Source organism: Symphalangus syndactylus, chromosome 18 (assembly GCF_028878055.3).
Source record: "Symphalangus syndactylus isolate Jambi chromosome 18, NHGRI_mSymSyn1-v2.1_pri, whole genome shotgun sequence".
NCBI classification, from domain to species: domain Eukaryota; kingdom Metazoa; phylum Chordata; class Mammalia; order Primates; family Hylobatidae; genus Symphalangus; species Symphalangus syndactylus.
In genome coordinates, this window is record NC_072440.2 from 74496254 (window position 1) to 74517524 (window position 21271).

Consider the following 21271-nt stretch of genomic DNA (forward strand, 5'->3'; position numbering starts at 1 on the left):
CCTGTAATCCCAGCTACTCAGGAGGCTGAGGCAGGAGAATTGCTTGAACCCAGGAGGCAGAGATTGCAGTGAGCCAAGATTGTGCCACTGTGCTCCAGCCAGGGTGACATAATGAGACCCTGTCTCAAAAAAAAAAAAAAAAAAAACCAAAAAAAAAAACAAAAAAAACTATAAGTTCATCCCAAAGTTAGTTCGACTTACACCCAGGAATCGTTCAGTGGAGCTTGGAGGTTAGAAGCAAGATGACTCAGTCGGTTAGGTCAGATCTCGTTCAGTGTCTCAGTTATAATTTTGCAGTGGCAGTTTTATTCTCAGGTGTTTGTTATGTATTAGAGTCCCTAAATCTGGCAAATTAATGGAATCCAGATGCCAAGGAAAGACCTCAGGAGAAGAGAAATGAAAAAGCGCTCTTGCCAAGAGATGGGGAAAAAAAATCCTAAAATCACTCTATTTACTCTGCCTTGCACATGCAAAGCAGCATGTAATGCTATTTTCATGTTAAGGGAACAGCTCGTGGTCACACCACTGCACTTCAGCCTGGGCGACAGGAGGACTGCATCTCAAAATGAAAGAAGAGCATTTAGGTTGATTCTAGTGTTTTGCTATTGCAAACAATGCTGCAACACATATCCTAGAAGGGTGAAAAAAATATTTATTGAATAGTAAGTATTCAATAAATGTTACTATTAGTAACTATTTAATACTTACTAAGTAACTATTAAATAAATCTCAGGGGCCAGTGGCTCACACCTGTAATCCCAGCACTTGGGGAGGCCGAGGCAGGCAGATTGCCTGAGTTCAGGACTTCGAGACCAGCCTGGACAACACGGTGAAACTCCGTGTCTACTAAAATACAAAAGAAATTAGCTGGGCGTGGTGGCAGGCACCTGTAATCCCAGCTACTCAGGAGGCTGAGGCAGGAGAATGGCTTGAACCTGGGAGGCGAAGGTTGTAGTGAGCTGAGATCGCGCCACTGCACTCCAGCCTGGGCGACAGAGCAAGACTATGTCTCCAAAAATATATATATAAATAAATAAATCTATCTATCTATCTATCTATCTATCTATCTATCTATCTATCTATCTATCTCAGGGACTTTACGTACTTTACCTTATTTAGTCCTGGGTACCAACAAGGTACTGAAGAGCTGACCCTTTTTAAAGCTGAGAAAAGCAAGACTCTGGGAGGGTAAAGAGCTTTTCCAAAGTCACATGACTTGGAAGTGTGAAGGGACAGGGACTTGCAACTAGAGCTACCTGATCCTAAATCCCCAGCTGGGGCCTACTTCAGCCCACCCCAATCATTGCCTCTCAGCAAAATACTAGGGAGTGTGACCACTAATGACAGCAGCCTTTAGGACGCTTCAAGCTACATTCACGGTCAGCGGGTCCCATTTCCCCAGGAGAACCGGGTGTATTCACACATCACAAATATCCCATGTGATGTGCCTTCTGGCCAAGCTATTTCTTTTGTGATGCACTCACGATGTTTCTTTTCTCCTTCCAGCTGCTCAGAAAGTTTGCCACCTCATGGGAATTAATGTGACAGATTTCACCAGATCCATCCTCACTCCTCGTATCAAGGTTGGGCGAGATGTGGTACAGAAAGCTCAGACAAAAGAACAGGTAATGATGCACCTGCCATTTACTTATCACCCATCCACACACCCATCCACCCATCCATCCATCCATCCATCCATCCATCCATCCATCCATTCATCCATCCATCCATCCATCCATCCATTCATCCATCCATCCACCCACCCATCCATCCATCCATCCATCCATCCATTCATCCATCTATCCACCTGTTTGCTCATTCGTGTATTCATTAATCCATTCACCCATGGTCTGCTTCTGTATCTGTCCATCCATCCATCTTTCTATCCACTCATTCATCTGTCTGTTCATCCACCCATCCATCCATTCTTCTGCCCATCTATCTGTTTACCCATCATCTGTCCATCCCTCACTCATCCATCTGTCCATCCATCCATGACCCAGCCATCTGTCCATGACCCAGCCATCTGTCCATCTGTCCATCCATCCATCACCCATCCCGCTGTCATTCCATTCATTCATTCATTCATCTGTCCATTCATCCACCCATCCATCTCTTTATCCCTCATTTATTCAATACTAGAATATTCAAAGTCCCGTGTCAGGTTTTGTTTATTTGTTTGTTTTTTGTTTTTGAGCCAGAGTCTTGCTCTGTCGCCCAGGGTGGGTTGCAGTGGTGCCATCACAGCTCGCTGTAGCCTCTGCCTCCCAGATTCAAACGATTCTCCTGCCTCAGTCTCCCAAGCAGCTGGGACTACAGGCATGCACCAAAACGCCTGGCTAATTTTTGTATTTTTAGTAGAGACAGGTTTTTGCCATGTTGGCCAGGCTGGTCTTGAACTCCTGACCTCAAGTGACCCACCTGCCTCGGCCTCCTAAAGTCTGGGATTACAGTGTGAGCCACTGCACCCGGCCAAGAATAAAAATCTTCACCACCCGCCTGGCTTGTGTGAAAATGGAGCCCATTGAGAATAACCGGGTTCGCCTGGTTCCCCTCTGCAGGCTGACTTTGCTGTAGAGGCTTTGGCCAAGGCAACATATGAGCGCCTTTTCCGCTGGATACTCACCCGCGTGAACAAAGCCCTGGACAAGACCCATCGGCAGGGGGCTTCCTTCCTGGGGATCCTGGATATAGCTGGATTTGAGATCTTTGAGGTACAGCTCGGTGGGATCGTAAGAGCCATGGTCTTGGTTCTCTGAGATGGGCTTTTTCTTGGAGGAATCAAGATTTTGGAGAAAGGCATGTAGATGGCTACTGTAGGGTAGGAGGCTGTCTGGTTAAGGGTGGATCCTTGAGGGTATAAGAGACAGAAATCCAACAGGAAATGCATTGGTTTCTGGAACTGAGAAGGCCAGACATGTAGCTGGATCCCGTAGGCAGGGTCTGATCTCCCGCCATCGTTCTCTCTCTCTCTCTGCCTTCCTCCATATTGGCTCCATTCTCAACAGGCTCTCCCCTCATGGTGGCAAGATGGCTGCTACAGCTCCAGACTGCCTCTCAGTAATCCTGGCAAAAAAAAAAAATCTCTTTTCTAACAGTTCCAACCAAAATCTTGGAATTAAGTCTCACTGACTCTTACTCAGCTGAACTGGGCTACATGGTCACCTCCAAGCCAAGAACTGTTTGCAGGAGCTTGCAATACCTCATGTAGTAGAAATATGGATATTGGATCCCATACCCATGAGTTTGAGAAAAGTTCTCAGAGAAAGGGAAGGTTTTTTTTTGTCTTGTTTTGTTTTTTGAGACGGAGTCTTGCTCTGTTGCCCAGACTGGAATGCAGTATCACAATTTTGTCTCACTACAGCCTCTGCATCCTGGGTTCAAGCAATTCTCTTGTCTCAGCCTCCTGAGTAGCTGGGACTACAGGAGCGCACCACTATGACCAGCTAATTTTTTTTTTTTTTTTTTTTTTTTTAGACAGAGTCTCACTCTGTTGCCCAGGCCAGAGTGCAGTAGTACAATCTTGGCTTACTGAAACCTCTGCCTCCCAGGTTCAAGTGATTCTCCTGCCTCAGCCTCTCAAGTAGCTGGGATTAGTGCCACCATGCCTGGCTCCTTTTTTTTTTTTTTTTTTTCGTAGAGACGGAGTTTCACCCTGTTGGCCAGGCTAGTCTCTCGAACTCCCGACCTCAAGTGATCCACCGGCCTCAGCCTCCCAAAGTGCTGGGATTACAGGCATGAGCCACCGTGCCTGGCCAATTTTTGTATTTTTAGTAGAGAGAGGTTTCACTATGTTTGCCAGGCTGGTCACAAACTCCTGACCTCAAGTGATCCTCCTGCCTGGGCCTCCCTAAGTGCTGGGATTACAATCATGAGCACCACACCCGGCCAGGAGGTTTTAAGATTGATAGATATCCTGAAAGAGGTGTACTACGGAGTCACTTTCTCTCTGTGCCTCTGTTTTCACATCTGTAAAATGTTTCCACATTTGTACATGCAGTAGCATGCCTTACGAGGTTTGTCCATCCATAGTTGTGCAGAGGGAGGAGATAAGCATCTTTAAGATGAGTGAGGGCCATGTGATGTCAACTTCGCCAGCCCTGGTGGACTCTAGGCAGCATGTTTTGGGGCCTCAGCCCCGTCTGGGTGCTGGGATGGCAGAACAGGATGTGGGCAAGCCATGGGGGTGCTGTCAGGTGGAGCTTCTGTGGGGCTCCTTGTCTTCTGACTTCATACTAAGATGCTCATGCCCCGCCCCCATGCCATGTGCTCAGGTGAACTCCTTCGAGCAGCTGTGCATCAACTACACCAACGAGAAGCTGCAGCAGCTCTTCAACCACACCATGTTCATCCTGGAGCAGGAGGAGTACCAGCGCGAGGGCATCGAGTGGAACTTCATTGACTTTGGGCTGGACCTACAGCCCTGCATCGAGCTCATTGAGCGGCCGGTGAGGGGCACGTGGGCATGCGGGGCTCCATCACACCTTGCACACGTATGTGGCCTCTGTGGAGCTGACGTGGACCCCACACTCTCCCCATGCGCATAGCATTCCCCCCACCCAATCCATCACCCAGTCCTGAAAGGCTGTAAGCTGAATCCTTGTGAACTGTTATAATTTCCATTAACCCACATTTTCATATCAAAGGTATTTTCTTTAATTTCTGCCTTCCTTCCATCCTCTTTTTCCTTCCTTTTTTTCTTCCCTACCGTCTTTCCCTTCCCTTTCCTTCTCTGCCATTTGTTTTTTTTTTTTTTGTTTTGTTTTTAAATGACATGGTCTAACTCTGTTGCCCAGGCTGGAGTGCAGTGGCGTAATCTCCACCTCCCCGGTTCAAGTGATCCTCTTGCCTCAGCCTCCCAAGTAGCTCAGACTACAGGCGCACCCCACCACGCCCAGCTAACTTTTGTATTTTTAGTAGAGACAGGGTTTCTACTAATTAGCCAGGCCTGGTGGTGCACGCCTGTGTTCCCAGCTATTTGGGAGGCTGAGGTGGGAGCATTGCTTGAGCCCTGCAGGTAGAGGTTGCGGTGAGTTGAGATTGCACCACTGCATTCCAGCCTGGATAACAGAGTGAGACCCTGTCTCCAAAAAAAACTTTTCTAACAGGATCCTAGGTGAATTCAAGTCAAGCACCAAATTCATTTGTAAGAATTATGAACTCTTCATGATGTTGTCTGCATGTTGCCCACTAGGGGGCGGCAGCAAACATTATGTTCTGCCTTCCATCCCTGACACTGGTCCATTGGTCACAGGGTAATTTGAGAGTAGATTTGGAAGCATGGGGGTCATAAACTCATCTTTATATGTGGGCAAATATAGTATCAGATCTCGGTGGATGCCCGTGCGTTGTGTATAGTTGGCCAGCTCTTCGTGGAATGCCCAAGGTTGGGTGTTCTCTCTGACTCAAGCCCTACTTGTCTCCCACAGAACAACCCTCCAGGTGTGCTGGCCCTGCTGGATGAGGAGTGCTGGTTCCCCAAAGCCACGGACAAGTCTTTCGTGGAGAAGCTGTGCACAGAGCAGGGCAGCCACCCCAAGTTCCAGAAGCCCAAGCAGCTCAAGGACAAGACTGAGTTCTCCATCATCCATTATGCTGGGAAGGTACCAGCCACAGGGCCCAGGGGAACTCTGTCTCAGGGGAGCCCCAGTGGCTGCTCAGCAAAGAGATAGTGTGAGAGTGGCAGAACCTTGGGCTGCCTGGAAACTGCAAAGGCATTTGCTACTAAGCAAATCCCAACCAAGTCCTATTTGTAATTTGCCTACGCATCTGTAAGGCATCAGCTGCAGCCACTCTCATGTTTTCCAACCGTGATGTCCAGGCAGTTCTTTCTTTCTGTTTTTGTTGGAGACAGGGTCTCGCTTTGTTGCCCAGGCTGGAGTGCAGTGGTTCGCTCATAGCTCACTACAGCCTCAACCTTCTGGGTCACACGATCCTCCTGCCTCAGCCTCCCAAGCAGCTGGGACTACAGGTATACACACCATGCCCAGCTAAATTATTTTTTCTTTTTTGAGATGGAATTTTGCTCTTGTCATCCAGGCTGGAATGCAATGGCGTGATCTCTGCTAACTGCAACCTCTGCCTCTGGGTTCAAGAGATTCTCCTGCCTCAGCCTCCCAAATAGCTGGGATTACAGGCATCTGCCACCACACCCAGCTAATTTTTGTATTTTTAGTAGAGAAGGGGTTTCACCATGTTGGCCAGGCTGGTCTCAAACTCCTGACCTCAGGTGATCCACTCGTCTCAGCCTCCCAAAGTGCTGGGATTACAGGCATGAGCCACCGTGCCTGGCCACCCAGCTAAATTTTTAAATTATGTATAGAGATGGGGTCTTGCTATGTTGCCCAGGCTGGTCTTGAACTCCTGGGCTCAAGCGATCCCCCCACCTCGGCTTCCTGAAGTGCTGGGGTTATGAGCACGAGCCACTGCACCTGGCCTCAGCCTGCTTTTCTTGTACAGACTCTAAATCCTTCCTGCTACAAATTATACCCAACAGGCGAGGCCAACTGGAATGGGGTGACTAATACATCCACACCTGGCTTCAACAAAAATCTCCCATGTCACAGCCTTGAGTTTGCTATTGCCACCCTGTTCTGACCAGGGAAATCTATGATGGTTGTGTTCATCATCATCATCATCAACATGCCTTGGCTGTTATTGTATAGGCCCTTGCCCTGTGGCTGTCAAGGGTCCTGGATAATGTACAAAGGACATAGCTTAGTGTGGCTTGCAGAATTGTAGTATTCTGTTGACTCCTCAGTACCCCCACTGCCTCAAGGGAATAGGCAATCCTCTCTACCAGGGGCTGGCAATAGAGTCCAGTCTGGCCCACAGCTTGTTATTATAAATAAAGTTTTATTGGAACACAGCCATGCCCATTTGTATACATAATGTCTATGATTGGCTGCTTTTGTACTATAGCACCAGAGTTGAGTAGCTGCGACAAAGACCGTATGACTTGGCTGGGCATGGTGGCTCACGCCTGTAATCCCAGCACCAAGTCAGGTGGATCACTTGAGGTCAGCAGTTTGAGACTGACCTGGCCAACATGGTGAAACCCAGTCTCTGCTAAAAATACAAAAAAAAAAAAAACAAAAATTAGCCAGGCGTGGTGGCACACACCTGTAATCTCAGCTACCCAGGAGGCTTAGGCAAGAGAACTGCTTGACCCAGGAAGGTGGAGGTTGCAGTGAGCTGAGATCACACCACTGCACTCCAGACTGGGCAACGGAGAATGACTCTGTCTCAAAAAAAAAAAAAAAAGAAACAAAACAAACAAAAAAACACTGTATGACTTGCCAAGCCAAAAATATCTACTATCTGAGCCTTCATCAAAAGTTTCCCAACTCCTAGCCTATATTCAAGGGGGTATATGTTCCTTTAAGCATATAGAGACAACACTTTTCTTTCCCCTACTTCATCAGTGGATTTTTTTTATTATTATTTGCAGTCTTCTCTCAGATCAAGCCTAGCTATTATCCTGATAACCCACATCCCATGATAACCCAGCAAAGCTGTATTATCAGTTCCTTTCATTTAATATTCACCATAATAAAAATTAGGGTTTTGGGCATGGTCAGTGTTTGAGTTAGGAATGTAAAAAGCCTATGTGTCCTTTGTCTGTATATCCATGTATCAGGATCTCTGAGTTACAAATTATGCTCATTAGAGAGTGGAAAAGAGGATGTCATGCTTAATTAATTAGTTTATTTATTTATTTTGAGACAGAGTCTCACTCTGTCGCCCAGGCTGGAGTCCAGTGGTGCAATCTCAGCTCACTGCAACCTCCGCCTCCCAGGTTGAAGCGATTCTCCTGCCTCAGCCTCCCTAGTAGCTGAGATTACAGGCGTGCACCACCATGCTTGGCTAATTTTTTTTTTTTTGTATTTTTAGTAGAGATGGGGTTTCACCATGTTGGTCAGGTTGGTCTCAAACACCTGACCTCAAATGATCCACCCACCTTGGCCTCCCAAAGTCCTGGGATTAGCGGCGTGAGCCCCTACGCTTGGCCGCCATGCTTAATTTCTAAACCAGATTGATCGGGAAGATGATGAGGGGGGAATTTTGCATGTCGGTGGGAGGGTATCTGCTGTCATGAAATCTCTTAATCGTGTATAACTCACAGGCACTGTACTGGCTTAGGAGGAGGGAGGCTACCACAGCAGCGTTAGTAGGAGAATATGGAACGGAAACTAGGCTTTCCCAGCAATGGCTATCATTGGCTGATGTCCTACTACGTGGGCACAGGTCCCTGGGCTGTTGGTCTCTTCATTGGTGTTTGTGGAGTCCCATCATGGTGGTCATAAACGTCATTTCCTCTCTGATCTCAGAAGATCTGGAAGGACAATGGGAGGGCTGGGGTCCTGGCCCTGGTTTCTAAGTTTCTAGTTTCCCAGGGCTTCTGACCAGCAGGGTGTCCTTGGCAGGTGGACTACAATGCGAGTGCCTGGCTGACCAAGAACATGGACCCGCTGAATGACAACGTGACTTCCCTGCTGAATGCCTCCTCTGACAAGTTTGTGGCCGACCTGTGGAAGGACGGTAAGGCCTTCTCTGCTCGGGTCCATGTTCTGCTTTGAGCTGAAGAATTGAACACCCAAGTCCCCCGACTCCCACACCTGCCGCAGGAGGGGAGGCCTTTGCATGGAGGCAGGGCAGGAAAAGCATTGGCATGTGCTGGTGATGTCTTGTTGAAACAATCTCTTCCTGAATGGGGGTCCCTGAGCCCCTCAATCCTACATGTCCCCAGGGGATGAGGTCCTGAGGTCAGCGCTCAGGCAACAGATGGGAGAAACAGCACGCCAGGCACGGGGAGTTAGACTGCCCTGTCCAGAGTCAGAAAGACTTCACTGCATCTTGTCTCTGCCACCTCCTAGCTCTGTGGTCTTGGATGAGTCACTCAATGTTGTTAAGCTTCATTGTCCTCATTAGTAAAACAAGGAAACACAATAATAGTTGCTGTCTCTACTAGCGGTATTGCGAGGGTTAAATTAGACCAGTGGTGCTCAAACTCAAGCAGGCATCACGACCCCCTGGAGGGCTTTATTTATTTATTTAGGGACACAGTCTTGCTCTGTCACCCAGGCTGGAGTGCAGTGGTGCGATCTTGGCTCACTGCAGCCTCCACCTCCTGGGTTCCAGTGATTTTCCTGCCTCAGCCTCCCAAGTAGCTGGGATTACAGGCACACGCCACCATGCCTGGCTAATTTTTGTATTTTTAGTAGAGACGGGGTTCCCCCATGTTGGCCAGGCTGGTCTCAAACTCCTGACCTCAGGTAATCCGCCCGCCTCAGCCTCCCAAAGTGCTGGGATTACAGGCATGAGCCACCGTGCCTGGCCCTCTTTGGACGGCTTTTTAAAACTCCGATGGCTGGGCCTACTCTAAGATCTGATTCTGCAGGTCTGGCGCCAGGGATGGGGTGGGCCTGAAAACGTTCATCCCAGGTGATGCTGCTGGTCTAGGGACCATACTCCGGCTCCCTTTGAGAACCAGTGAATAGATGATTCCTGTGAAGAGCTGTGGAGTGATGATGAGGGGAGGGGGTTTGCTGTTTGTCCCTGGCCATCAGTATCCACAGCAGGTTTTATTCTTGGCACAGGGCCCACGGGCCTGGGGCTTACAGGACTGGTCTTCCCTTGTTTTAAGTATGCTAAAAAAGGCTCCAGGAAGGGCCAGCTGTGCCCTAACCATATGCCAGGCTCTGGGCCTAGGGAACAGCATCGCACCCTGGGTCTGTGTCACCCCAGGACACATGATGAAGCCTGCAGTCCCTCCCCTGCGGGACCCACAGTCTTGTAGGAGAGATGAGACTCTCAAAGACAAGCAGAGAGACAAGGATGAGGCTGCGCACGGTGGCTCACACCTGTAATCTCAGCACTTTGGGAGGCTGAGGTGGGAGGATCACTTGAGATCAAGAGTTCGAGACCAGTCTGGCCAACGTGGTGAAACCCCGTCTCTACTAAAAATACAAAAACTAACTGGGCATGGTGGTGGGCACCTGTAATCCCAGCTACTCGGAAGGCTGAGGGAGGAGAATTGCTTGAACCCGGGAGGTGCAGGTTGCAGTGAGCTGAGATTGCGCCACTGGACTCCAGCCTGGGCAAAAGAGCAAGACTCTGTCTTGAAGAAATAAAACTAAAAATAAAAAAATAAAAATAAAAACAAAAAAAAATTAGACAGGCGTGCTGGTGGGTGCCTGTAATCCCAGCTACTCAGGAGGCTGAGGCAGGAGAATCACCTGAACCTGGGGGTGAAGGTTGCAGTGAGCCGAGATCACACCACTGCTCTCCAGCTGGGCGACAGAGTGAGACTTTGTCTCAAAAAAAAAAAAGATTGTTACATGGAATCTAACTGAGTACAAAGTGAAGAAATGGTGCCGTCCATGGCCTGTGGGTTGGGCTTGGCATGTGCAGGACCTGCTGGGCTGGTAGAAAAAGAACCTTGGTGGTGGTGGTAGTGGTGGTGATGATGATGATGGCGGGGCGTGGTGGCTCACACCTGTAATCCCAGCACTTTGGGAGGCCAGGGTGGGGGAATCACCTGAAGTGGGGAGTTCGAGACCAGCCTGACCAACATGGAGAAACTCCATCTCTACTAAAAATACAAAAAAAATTAGCCAGGCATGGTGGTGCATGCCTGTAGTCCCAGCTACTCGGGAGGCTGAGGCAGGAGAATTGCTGGAACCTGGTAGGCAGAGGTTGTGGTGAGTCAAGGTCACGCCATTGCACTCCAGCCTGGCCAACAAGAGTGAAACTCCGTCTCAATAACATATAATAATAATAATAATACCTATTTTTGTTGAGCACTTACTGATGTGCCAGGCTTCTATATTGGAGTGTGTGCTGTATCTTCTGCCTCAGAATATTTCTTCCATGGATACTTGCATGGTTACCCACTCATTTCTTACTGGTTTCTGCTCACATATCACTTAGCAGAGCCCACCACCTCCTTATCTAAGAGAGCACCCTCGTCTCTCTCTGCTTTATGCTATTTTTATTTTTCTAAGCACACCTCACTACTCAAGATATTCCATACCTAACATCTGTGATCACTGTCTGTCTCCTTCCCTGTGATATAAGTGGGGTGAGGGGGCCGGGTCTTCTTTTGTTCACGGCGGTGTCCCCAGGGCCTGGAGCACAGAAGGTCCTCAATAACTATTTGTTGGTGGATGAAGGATTGGAGGCTGGCAGGGAATAAGTGCCTTCTGTGCCTTATTTTCTTATCCCTGCCCTAGAAGGTAGATGGTGTTATTACCTCCCTTTTGTAGAAAGGGAGACTGAAGCACAGGATGGTGCCAAGCCAAGGCTAGTCAGCGAGTGGACAGCAAGAGCGGGCTTGACTACTAGGTCAGCGTGACTCTATCACAGGGAATTTGTTCTTTCTGCCACTCAGGTGCGCTCAGGATTTCCCCAATAGACAATGCTTGGAAACCCTGACTGCCGAAGGAGGCATTGGTGATGGAAGGAAAGATTGGAGTGGGCAGGTTGGTGGGTGGGGCTGGGTCTGGGCCTCTGGCCTATTTAGGGGTGAGTGGGCCAGAGGCTGATGCCACCCTGGCTGTGCCCCATAGTGGACCGCATCGTGGGCCTGGACCAGATGGCCAAGATGACGGAGAGCTCGCTGCCCAGCGCCTCCAAGACCAAGAAGGGCATGTTCCGCACAGTGGGGCAGCTGTACAAGGAGCAGCTGGGCAAGCTGATGACCACGCTGCGCAACACCACGCCCAACTTTGTGCGCTGCATCATCCCCAACCACGAGAAGAGGGTGAGGCCCGCCGCCCAGACCCTGGGGCTCCCAGAAGCCAGGGCTGCCCCAAGTGGTCACAGTGTCCCCCAGGCGCCTTCCGCCCCCACCCACCCCGAGGACCCCATTTGCCATGTGGGGAAGGCTATCTGAATCTCGGACCCATTCCCCATCCCTGGAGGCAAAGGAGGAAGGGAGGATGCATCCAGAGACTTTTCAGCCGTGGAGTTGCTGTGCACGTCATCCAGCCACTCGTTCATTCATTATCCGAGGAAGTATTTACTGGGCTCCTCCCTGTGCTGGGTGCTGGGGAGACAGTGTTAGAAAAATTATAGCCATTGCCTGTGGGTTTCTCATAATCTGGTGCAGGCATCTTCAGCTAGGGGCAATTGTGTCCTCTATGTGGACATGTCTACAGACATTTTTGGTTGTCACAACCAGGAGGGGGCTGCTAGTCAGCATCTAGTGAGTAGGGGCCAGGGATGCCCTAAGCATTGTACAATGCACAGGATGGTTCCTCAGCCCCCAAGCACGGAATTCCTCCAAGAAGCCAGTAGTGCTGAGGTTATGGGAGACATGGGGAGAGGTAAACACACAGCTGATGACGGTGATGGAAAGTGGTCAATTAGGAGAACACCAAAGAGCCAGGGCTCCTCCCACAGCCCCAGGACTCAGAGAAAGCTTCTGGTGAACTTGAACGTTAAGAATGTGTGGCCATCAACTTGGTGGTGACGTGGAAGGCAGGGTGGGGCCTAGGATAAGCAGAGGGCCCAGGATAAGCAAGAGTGTGGAGGTGAGAAATGAAGGATCTAGGTAAGAAAATGCTAGATAGTGTCAGGCGTGTGGCTCATGCCTGTAATCCCAGCTACTCAGGAGGCTGAGAAACAAAAATCTCTTGAACCTAGGAGGCGGAGGTCGCAGTGAGCTGAGATTGCACCACTGCATTCCAGCCTGGGCAGCAGAGCGAGACTCCATCAAAAAAAAAAAAAAGGAAAGAAAATCCTAAATAGGTCATTTCATGTTGCAAATGTGTGATGGCTTGAGGTAGGAATCAGATGGCGTGAGGTAGGAATGAGGCTGAATGGGTAGACAGGGGCTAGATCGTGGTGTTCCTTGGGTTCTTTCTGGAGCTTGGCCTTCTCTCTCTAGGCATGCCATTGGGGGTGTTTAAGCAGGGCTATGTCGTGGTTAGATTTACATTTTAGGAAGTGAATGAGGGAGCTGGGCATATGCTGGCTCATGCCTATAATCCCAACACTTTGGGAGGTTGAGGTGGGAGGATCACTTGAGACCAGGTATTCAAGGCTAGCCTGGGCGACATAGCAAGACCCTGTATCTACAAAAACATTTTTAAAATTTATCCAGGCATGGTAGCACATGCCTGTGATCCCAAATACTTGGGAGGCTGATTTGGGAGGATCACTTGAGCCCAGGAGTTTGAGGCTGCAGCGAGCCATGATCGTGCCACTGGACTCCAGCCTGGGTGACAGAATGGGACCCTATCTCAAAAAATAAAAAGGATAAAGGGATTGAGGGGAGAGGCAAGACCGGAGAGAGAAGAGCAGGTGGGTGGTTTCCGTGGTTGTCCAGGCAGGAGAAGATAGTGGAGCCAATGGTGGTGAAGAGAAGTGGGGGGGTTGGGAGATATTTGGGAGCTAGAAGCAATCAAACTGCTGATGGACAGGAAGTGAGGGAGAGGAGGTGATGAGGAGGAAGCCCCAGGTTCCAGCCAGGCGATGCTAGTGTCACCAAGAACCAGAGAGATCAGGAGGCAGCCATTGCCAAAGCAAAGAGATGAAAACCCAGAGAGGGGGCACTGCTTTGCCCCTTGGCCCTCAGCTGAGCCCTCCCTGGGTGCTTCTGTTGGTACCCTCGTGGCCTGGCCAGGGGGGTCATCCAGGTAGGAGGTCTGGGGCTTTGCTGCGCCGTGGGTCCTGGCCCCAGGGATTCACTGCCCTCTTTGGCCTTTGCAGTCCGGCAAGCTGGATGCGTTCCTGGTACTGGAGCAGCTGCGGTGCAATGGGGTGCTGGAAGGCATTCGCATCTGCCGGCAGGGCTTCCCCAACCGGATCGTCTTCCAGGAGTTCCGCCAACGGTAAGTCCCAAGGTCTGGCCCAGGTAGGGCAGGGGGTGAGCGGGACTGGGCAGAGGAATGGATGCTGGAGGTACGCGGGGTGACTTCTGCTCTGTGTTTCAAGCTACGAGATCCTGGCGGCGAATGCCATCCCCAAAGGCTTCATGGACGGGAAGCAGGCCTGCATTCTCATGGTGAGCCCAGAAGTCCACCAGAGACCTCCCAACCTCTGGCCGCAAACCACCTGCTGCTCTTGGCAGGACCGTTCTTACCCGTGTCATCACTGGCCAAATGGCACAGCAGAAATCAGGAGCTCTTCTTTTCCTTCCTTTTGCAGATCAAAGCGCTGGAACTTGACCCCAACTTATATAGGATAGGGCAGAGCAAAATCTTCTTCCGAACTGGGGTCCTGGCCCACCTGGAGGAGGAACGAGATTTGAAGATCACCGATGTCATCATGGCCTTCCAGGCGATGTGTCGTGGCTACTTGGCCAGAAAGTAAAGATGCTTTCCTGCATCCTAATACCTCAAACGCAAATCACAAACAGGGCCTTTCTGTTCTGATACCCCAATTCTAAGAGGCTACCTGTTTAAGATGCATCATTGACTGAGTGACAGCCTTTCCTTGAGGGGAAAGAAATGCTTCTACTTTAAATAAATGTACCAGTTACGAATGCAGGAAGGGAACGAGTTTTAGACCTGGGTTCTCATCCTGGATGCCCCAGTTTTTGCTGATGAACCTTGGGCAAGTTATTCTACCTCTCTGAGCTTCGAGTTTTTTAGCTGGAAACTGAGCATAATCATTTTGACCTCAGAGAGCTGTTCATGAGGTGTCACTAAGATAACGCATGATGAGAGCTTAGAACAGTGCATGGTTCTCAGGTCAGAAATGATTGTTGTTTTTACCTCCCTCCCTCCCTCCTTCCTTCCTTCCCTCCCTTCCTTCCTTCCTTCTTTCTTCTTGAGACAGAGTCTCTCTCTCTGTTGCCCAGGCTGGAGTGCAGTGGCGCAGTCTCAACTCACTGCAACCTCTGCCTCTTGGACTCAAGCGATTCTCGTGTCTGGGCCTCCCGAGTGGCTGGAATTAGAGGCGCCCGCCACCACACTAGGCTAATTTTTGTATTTTTAGTAGAGGCAGGGTTTCACCATGTTGGCCAGGCTGGTCTCAAATTCCTGGTCTCAAGTGATCCACCTGCCTTGGCATCCCAAAGTGCTGGGATTATAGGCATGACCCATTGCACCCGGCCTAGAAATGTTAGAATTGGATAAACCATTGAGGAAAGAGGACTTGACCGTCCGTGTCTAGATCCCCATGTCCCAGTGGGATTTATAAGGCAGGGTGTTGGAGGGTGTGATGTCCCAGCTGTTCTGTGAAGACTGGGAGCCAGGGAAGGGCTCGGGTTCCTCAATGAAAGTCACACCCCAGGGACTGCAGGGACAGGTGGAGTCACTCTCTGGGGCGTGTGTTGTCGCTGGGCAGAGACTACATCCTCACCAGTAGGACCCTGATGTGTCAGGTTCATTCATTGACACATGGACCCAAGATGGTCAAGGCCAGATTTGGGAGCTCTTGGTCCTCCTGCGACAGACCTAACTTGTCAAGTTTCGTTACTAAATTCCCTGTTGCTGTCTCTCCCGGTTCCAGGATAACTGGGGCAGTTTTATTCTTAAAGTTTTCCTGTGTCCAAGATGGCAGCCAAGCATGGAAGACAGAATTACGTTCACTGTTCTATCATTTCTCAATCCGATAGCCCTTAAATGCGAAGAGTGCTGGTTCGGGGTCACAGTCTGAAATCCCTAAAACAACCCAGGAGAGAATAGGTTTGACAGGGCTGGGTGTGGTAGCTGACACCTGTAATCCCAGGCACTTTGGGAGGCCGAGGCAGGAGGATTGCTTGAGCCCAGGAGTTTGAAACCAGTCTGGGCAACATGGCGAGACTCCTATCTCTACAAAAAACAAACTTTAAAAATTAGCTGGGCATGGTAGCATGTGCCTGTAGTCCCAACTACTTGGGAGGTTGAGGCAGTAGGATCACTTGAGCCCAGGAATTTGAGGCTGCAGTGAGTCATCATCGTACCACTGCACTCCAGCCTGGGCCGCAGAGCCAGACCCTGTCTCTGAAAAAAATAAATAATAAGTTTGCCAGAAACAGCTGGTGCAGGCTGGGCATGGTGGCTCCTACCTGTAATCCCAGCACTTCGGGAGGCCGAGGTGGGTGGATCACCTGAGGTCAGGAGTTTGAGACCCGCCTGGCCAACATGGGAAACCCCATCTCTACTAAAAATACAAAAATGAGCCAGGTATGGTTGTGGGCACCTGTAATCCAAGCTACTCGGGAAGCTGAAGCAGGAGAATCACTTGAACCTTGGAGGTGGAGTTTGTAGTGAGCTGAGATCGTGCCACCGCACTCCAGCCTGGGCAACAAGAGTGAAACTCTACCTCAAAAAGAAAAACGAAAGAAAGAAAAAGGAAACAGCTAGTGCAGCTGGGGAGTACGGGAGCCCCCTTAGGAATGATGCACATAGTTGTGTTTTCTAAGTGGTGTGTGGATTTCAGCTAAGTCTGGGGCACGTTGTGAGCCCTGGGTCTTCTTTGTCCGCTGAGAAAGGCTCTGGCCTGTAGATGATTTAAGTTGTTTGCAGCCAGACAATACATGTGTCACACAGGGTTTCTGGAAGAACCTGAGCTGGGGAGAATGGGGCATGTCCCTGTGCAGGTTCGGGATGCTACGGAGCAGGGCTCTGTGGACAGCGAGGTGAGGCTTCATGACCCCTGCACCTTCTCTTCCCCCATCCCTAGGGCTTTTGCCAAGAGGCAGCAGCAGCTGACCGCCATGAAGGTGATTCAGAGGAACTGCGCCGCCTACCTCAAGCTGCGGAACTGGCAATGGTGGAGGCTTTTCACCAAAGTGAGTGCTCTGCCCCAGCCCCCTTCCCAGGGGCTGCCAGCCCTGGTTCTTCACTCTGGAGCCTCCACATTTGGGACAGGAGGTGGTCACAAGTGGGTGTGGAATGGAGGGCTCGAACTCAGACCTTGCGCATTGGCGGTTCTCTGGCCCGAGGAGGCCCGGTCCTTTGGCACATAGGCTATAGCCAGGACCTTAACACAAAGTATTAATATTTCCATCAGCACTGGAATCCCTTGTGTGGCCCATTTATAGCCACACCCACTTCCTCTGTAGCCATGGAAACCCCTCTCTTCTCCAGTTCTGTAATTCTGATGATTCAAGAATGCTGCCAGGGGCGGCAGCTCACGCCTGTAATCCTAACACTTTGGGAGGCCAAGGCAGGTGGATCACTTGCGGTCAGGAGTTCAAAACCAGCCTGGCCAACATGGCAAAACCCCGTCTCTACTTAAAATACAAAAATTAGCTGGGTATGGTGGCAGGCACCTGTAATCCCAGATACTCAGGAGGCTAAGGCAGGAGAATCTATTGAACCCAGTAGACAGAGGTTGCAGTGAGCCAAGATCGTGCCTGCACTCCAGCCTGGGTGAAAGATTGAGACTCTGTCTTTTCTTTCTTTCTTTTTTTTTTTTTTTTTTTTTAAAAAGGCCAGGCACGGTGGCTCACGCCTGTAATCCCAGCACTTTGGGAGGCCGAGGTAGGCGGATCACAAAGTCAAGAGATCAAGACCATCCTGGCCAAGATGGTGAAACCCTGTCTCTACTAAAAGTACAAAAATTAGCTGGGCATGGTGGCAAACACCTGTAGTCCCAGCTACTCAGGAGGCTGAGGCAAGAGTCACTGGAACCCGGGAGGCAGAGGTTGCAGAGAGCTGAGATCACGCCACTGTACTGCACTCCAGCCTGGTGACAGAGCGAGACTCCGTCTCAAAAAAAAAAAAAAAAAATTATATACATGGAATTAGAGAGCATCCAGACTGTTTCATGTATCAACACTGCAGTTTTTTTTTTTACTTTTTGCTTTTTTGAAATGGAGTCTCACTTTGTTGCCCAGGCTGGTCTTGAACTCCTGGCCTCAGGCAACCCGCCTGCTTCAGGTGCCCAAAGTGCTGGGATTACAGGCGTGAGCCACCTCATCTGGCCAATAGCATATTATTTTTTATTTCTGGCAAAGTCAAGGCCTCCAGAGGACTCAACTGGTTCCTGTAGTGGCACTGGTTGCATTGTGCCCATGGCACAAAGACATGCTCTGTTGCAACAGACTAGGCTTCTCCTTATGCGCCCTTGAGTGTGTACACTGGTGCAAGGCTTTTTCACCAAGCAAATAGATATTGAGTGCCTACTGTATGCCAGGCACATGCTAGGTGCTGGGGGTGCGGCTGTGAACACACACCGTGGTCCCTGACCTCCGTGAATATTCTGGCCGAATTGGCGGGGAGTAAACAATAAACAGATAATCACAGAGACAGATACATAATGGCAAACTGTGATAATTACATGGAACAAGCTGCCGGAGTACATAGCAGGGGCTTCCTTGTGCTGGGCAGGGGCTTGAAAACAAACAATTTGGAGGCAGCCCAGGGAAGGACAGCAGATGATGCTTTTTGGAAATGTTCGTCCCCACTGAACCAACTTCTGAAAAACTATCCTAAGAAAATCATCTTAGCCGGGTGTGGTGGCCCACGCCTGTAATCCCAGCACTTTGGGAGGCCGAGGCGGGAGGATCACCTGGGTTCAGGAGTTCGAAACCAGCCTGGCCAACATGGCGAAACCCCATCTCTACTGAAAATACAAAAATTAGCGTGGTGTGGTGGTGGGCACCTGTAATCCCAGCTACTCAGGAGATTGAGGCAAGAGAATCACTTGAACCCAGGAGGCAGAGGTTGCAGTGAGCTGAGATTGCGCCACTGCACTCCAACCTGGGTGACAGGGCGAGACTCCAACTGAAGACAAAGAGAAAAGAAGAGAAAATCAAGAGTTAAGGGCATTCACTGTGGCCTTATTTACAGTAGCAGAATTTCAGTGTCCAGTCCTAGCCGAATGATGAGTTCAATAATGGTTCATCCATCAATGGAATGTTTTCAGCTATTAAAATGAAGGCTTGGATATTGAATAGGTGTGCTAAAAAAAAAAAATGACATCTACCTAGTTGTCTAGCTGGACACTGTGGCATGTAGTCCCAGCTACTCTGGAGCTGGGGTGGGAGGATTGCTTGAGGCCAGGAGTTCAAGGCTGCAGTGAGCTATGACTGTGTCACTGCACTCCAACCTGGGTGACAGAACAAGACCATCTCTAAATAAATAAAATAAAAAGATGGCTATGTAACGTTGTAAGAATGATGTAACAGCGTGGGGTAATAAATATAATATTTTTTAAATTTTATTTGTAGAGACAGGGTCTCACTCTGTCACCCGGGCTGGAGTGGAGTGGCACAATCATGGCTCACTGCAGCCTCAACCTCCAGGGTTCAAGCGATCTTCCTGCCTCAGCCCCCTCAGTAGCTGGGACTACAGGCACACACCACCATGCCTGGCTACTTTTTTTTGTAGAGATGAGGTCTCATGATGTTGCCCAGGCTGGTCTCAAACTCCTGGGCTCAAGCACTTGCCTCGGCCTCCGAAAATGCTGGGATTACAGGCATGCACCTCTGTGCCTGTCTGTATCTTATAATTTTAAATAATAAAAGCAGCCTCTACAACTAGGCAGCATGGTCTTAAGTCTATTTTTTAAACAGAAAAAGAGCCAGGAAGGAAATGTAAACAATGTTAATAATGACTTTGATAGGGAGGTGGGTGGGATATGAAAGATTTTTTTCTCCCTTTTGTCCTTGGAAGGAAATATCACTTTTCAGCAGTAGTTCTCTGTTGGGATGGTTCTAAAGCGGGAAAGATGAGACTTTTTCCTTTCACTTTGCACCTTTTCTGGTGCTCTAATTTAGAGGTCCTCAATCTTGCCACTGTTGATATTTTGGGGTGACTAATTCTGTTGTGGGGGCTGTCCTGTGCACTGTAGGGTGTTTAGCAGCATCCGTGGCCTCTACCCACTGGATGCCAGAGGCACCCCCCACCCTAGTTGTGACAACCAGCAGTGTCTCCAGACAATATCCCCTAGTGGGGATCGGTGGGGGCAACATTGTCCCTGGCTCAGAACCACCGATCGAATTTATTATGACAAGATATCCCTTTGCCACAAAAACCAATGATGGGCTGACCGTGTGTGTGCAGGTGAAGCCACTGCTGCAGGTGACACGGCAGGAGGAGGAGATGCAGGCCAAGGAGGATGAACTGCAGAAGACCAAAGAGCGGCAGCAGAAGGCAGAGAATGAGCTTAAGGAGCTGGAGCAGAAGCACTCACAGGTACCTGTATGGATGCGTGGCTGGGGTTGCTGGGGAATAGGACTTGGCCCCGTGGGGCTCACCCGCCTCCTCCCCACCCCCTGTGTGCAGCTGACCGAGGAGAAGAACCTGCTACAGGAACAGCTGCAGGCAGAGACAGAGCTGTATGCAGAGGCTGAGGAGATGCGGGTGCGGCTGGCGGCCAAGAAGCAGGAGCTGGAGGAGATACTGCATGAGATGGAGGCCCGCCTGGAGGAGGAGGAAGACAGGGGCCAGCAGCTACAGGCTGAAAGAAAGAAGATGGCCCAGCAGATGCTGGTAAGGTGTCACAGGGGCAGCCCGTGGTGGGTAGCAAATCACTTGACCCTCACTGCAGGTCTGTGGAGGTGCATCCAGGGATATGTGTCCCTGCTGGGACAGATGATGAGACGGAGGCTTGGAGAGGGTTGGTCATCTGATCAAGGCCACACAGCTGGGGTTGGGACTTGAACACAGTGAGCCCACTCTGTTCTGCCCTGCCTTGCATGTGCTAACCCCTTTTCTCCTAACAGCAAGCCTGAAAGGAGGATAATTGTATTTGTTAGCTATTGCTACATAACAAAACATGCCAAACTCAGTAGCTAAAAATAAAAAGTATTTATCTTGCATAGTCAGGAATTTGGGAGTGGCTTAGGTGAGTGGTTCTGACTTACGGTCCGGCCTGAGGTTGCAGTCAAGGTATTGGGTGAGGCTGCAGTCATCTGAAGACTCATCTGGGGCTGGAGGACCCACTTCCATGTGGCTCATTCACACAGCTGTTGGCAGGAGGCCTCAGTTCCTTACCATGAAGGCCTCTCCTCAGGGCTGCTTGAGTGTCCTTCCAATATGGCAGCAGAGTTCCCCCAGGAGTGATCTGAGAGAGAGGAGAAAGGAAGCCACAATACCTTTTGTAGCCTAATCTTTGAAGTTACATTCCATCACTTCCTCCGGACTTTTTGTTGTTGTTGTTGTTGTTAGAAGCAAATCTAACCCTCACTCAAGGGGAGGAGAATTAGGCTCCACCTTTTTGGAGTAGCAAAGAACTTGTGGATAGATTTTAAAACCACCGTGGTACCTACTGTGCTCATTTTATAGATGAGGAGGTTGAGGTTCCATGAAGGAGAGCAGCTTACCCAGGTCTTTTTTTTTTTTTTTGAGACAGAGTCTCACTCTGTTGCCTAGGCTAGAGTGCAGTG

The 21271-nt window shown here is 49.8% G+C and overlaps 1 protein-coding gene across 4 annotated transcripts in view; it reads left to right on the forward strand.

Moving 5' to 3' along the window:
- Positions 1-21271, forward strand: part of MYH11 (myosin heavy chain 11) — a 158407-nt gene that overhangs the window by 96750 nt on the left and 40386 nt on the right. For all 4 annotated transcript variants that reach the window (XM_055253361.2, XM_055253362.2, XM_063623685.1 and 1 more), the window contains 12 exons: positions 1507-1625; positions 2562-2714; positions 4275-4448; positions 5430-5603; positions 8427-8541; positions 11571-11764; positions 13717-13838; positions 13942-14011; positions 14155-14315; positions 16618-16726; positions 19947-20078; positions 20169-20375. In XM_055253361.2, the coding sequence (XP_055109336.1) occupies positions 1507-1625; positions 2562-2714; positions 4275-4448; positions 5430-5603; positions 8427-8541; positions 11571-11764; positions 13717-13838; positions 13942-14011; positions 14155-14315; positions 16618-16726; positions 19947-20078; positions 20169-20375 (1730 nt within the window). The remainder of the gene's footprint in view (positions 1-1506; positions 1626-2561; positions 2715-4274; positions 4449-5429; positions 5604-8426; positions 8542-11570; positions 11765-13716; positions 13839-13941; positions 14012-14154; positions 14316-16617; positions 16727-19946; positions 20079-20168; positions 20376-21271) is intronic.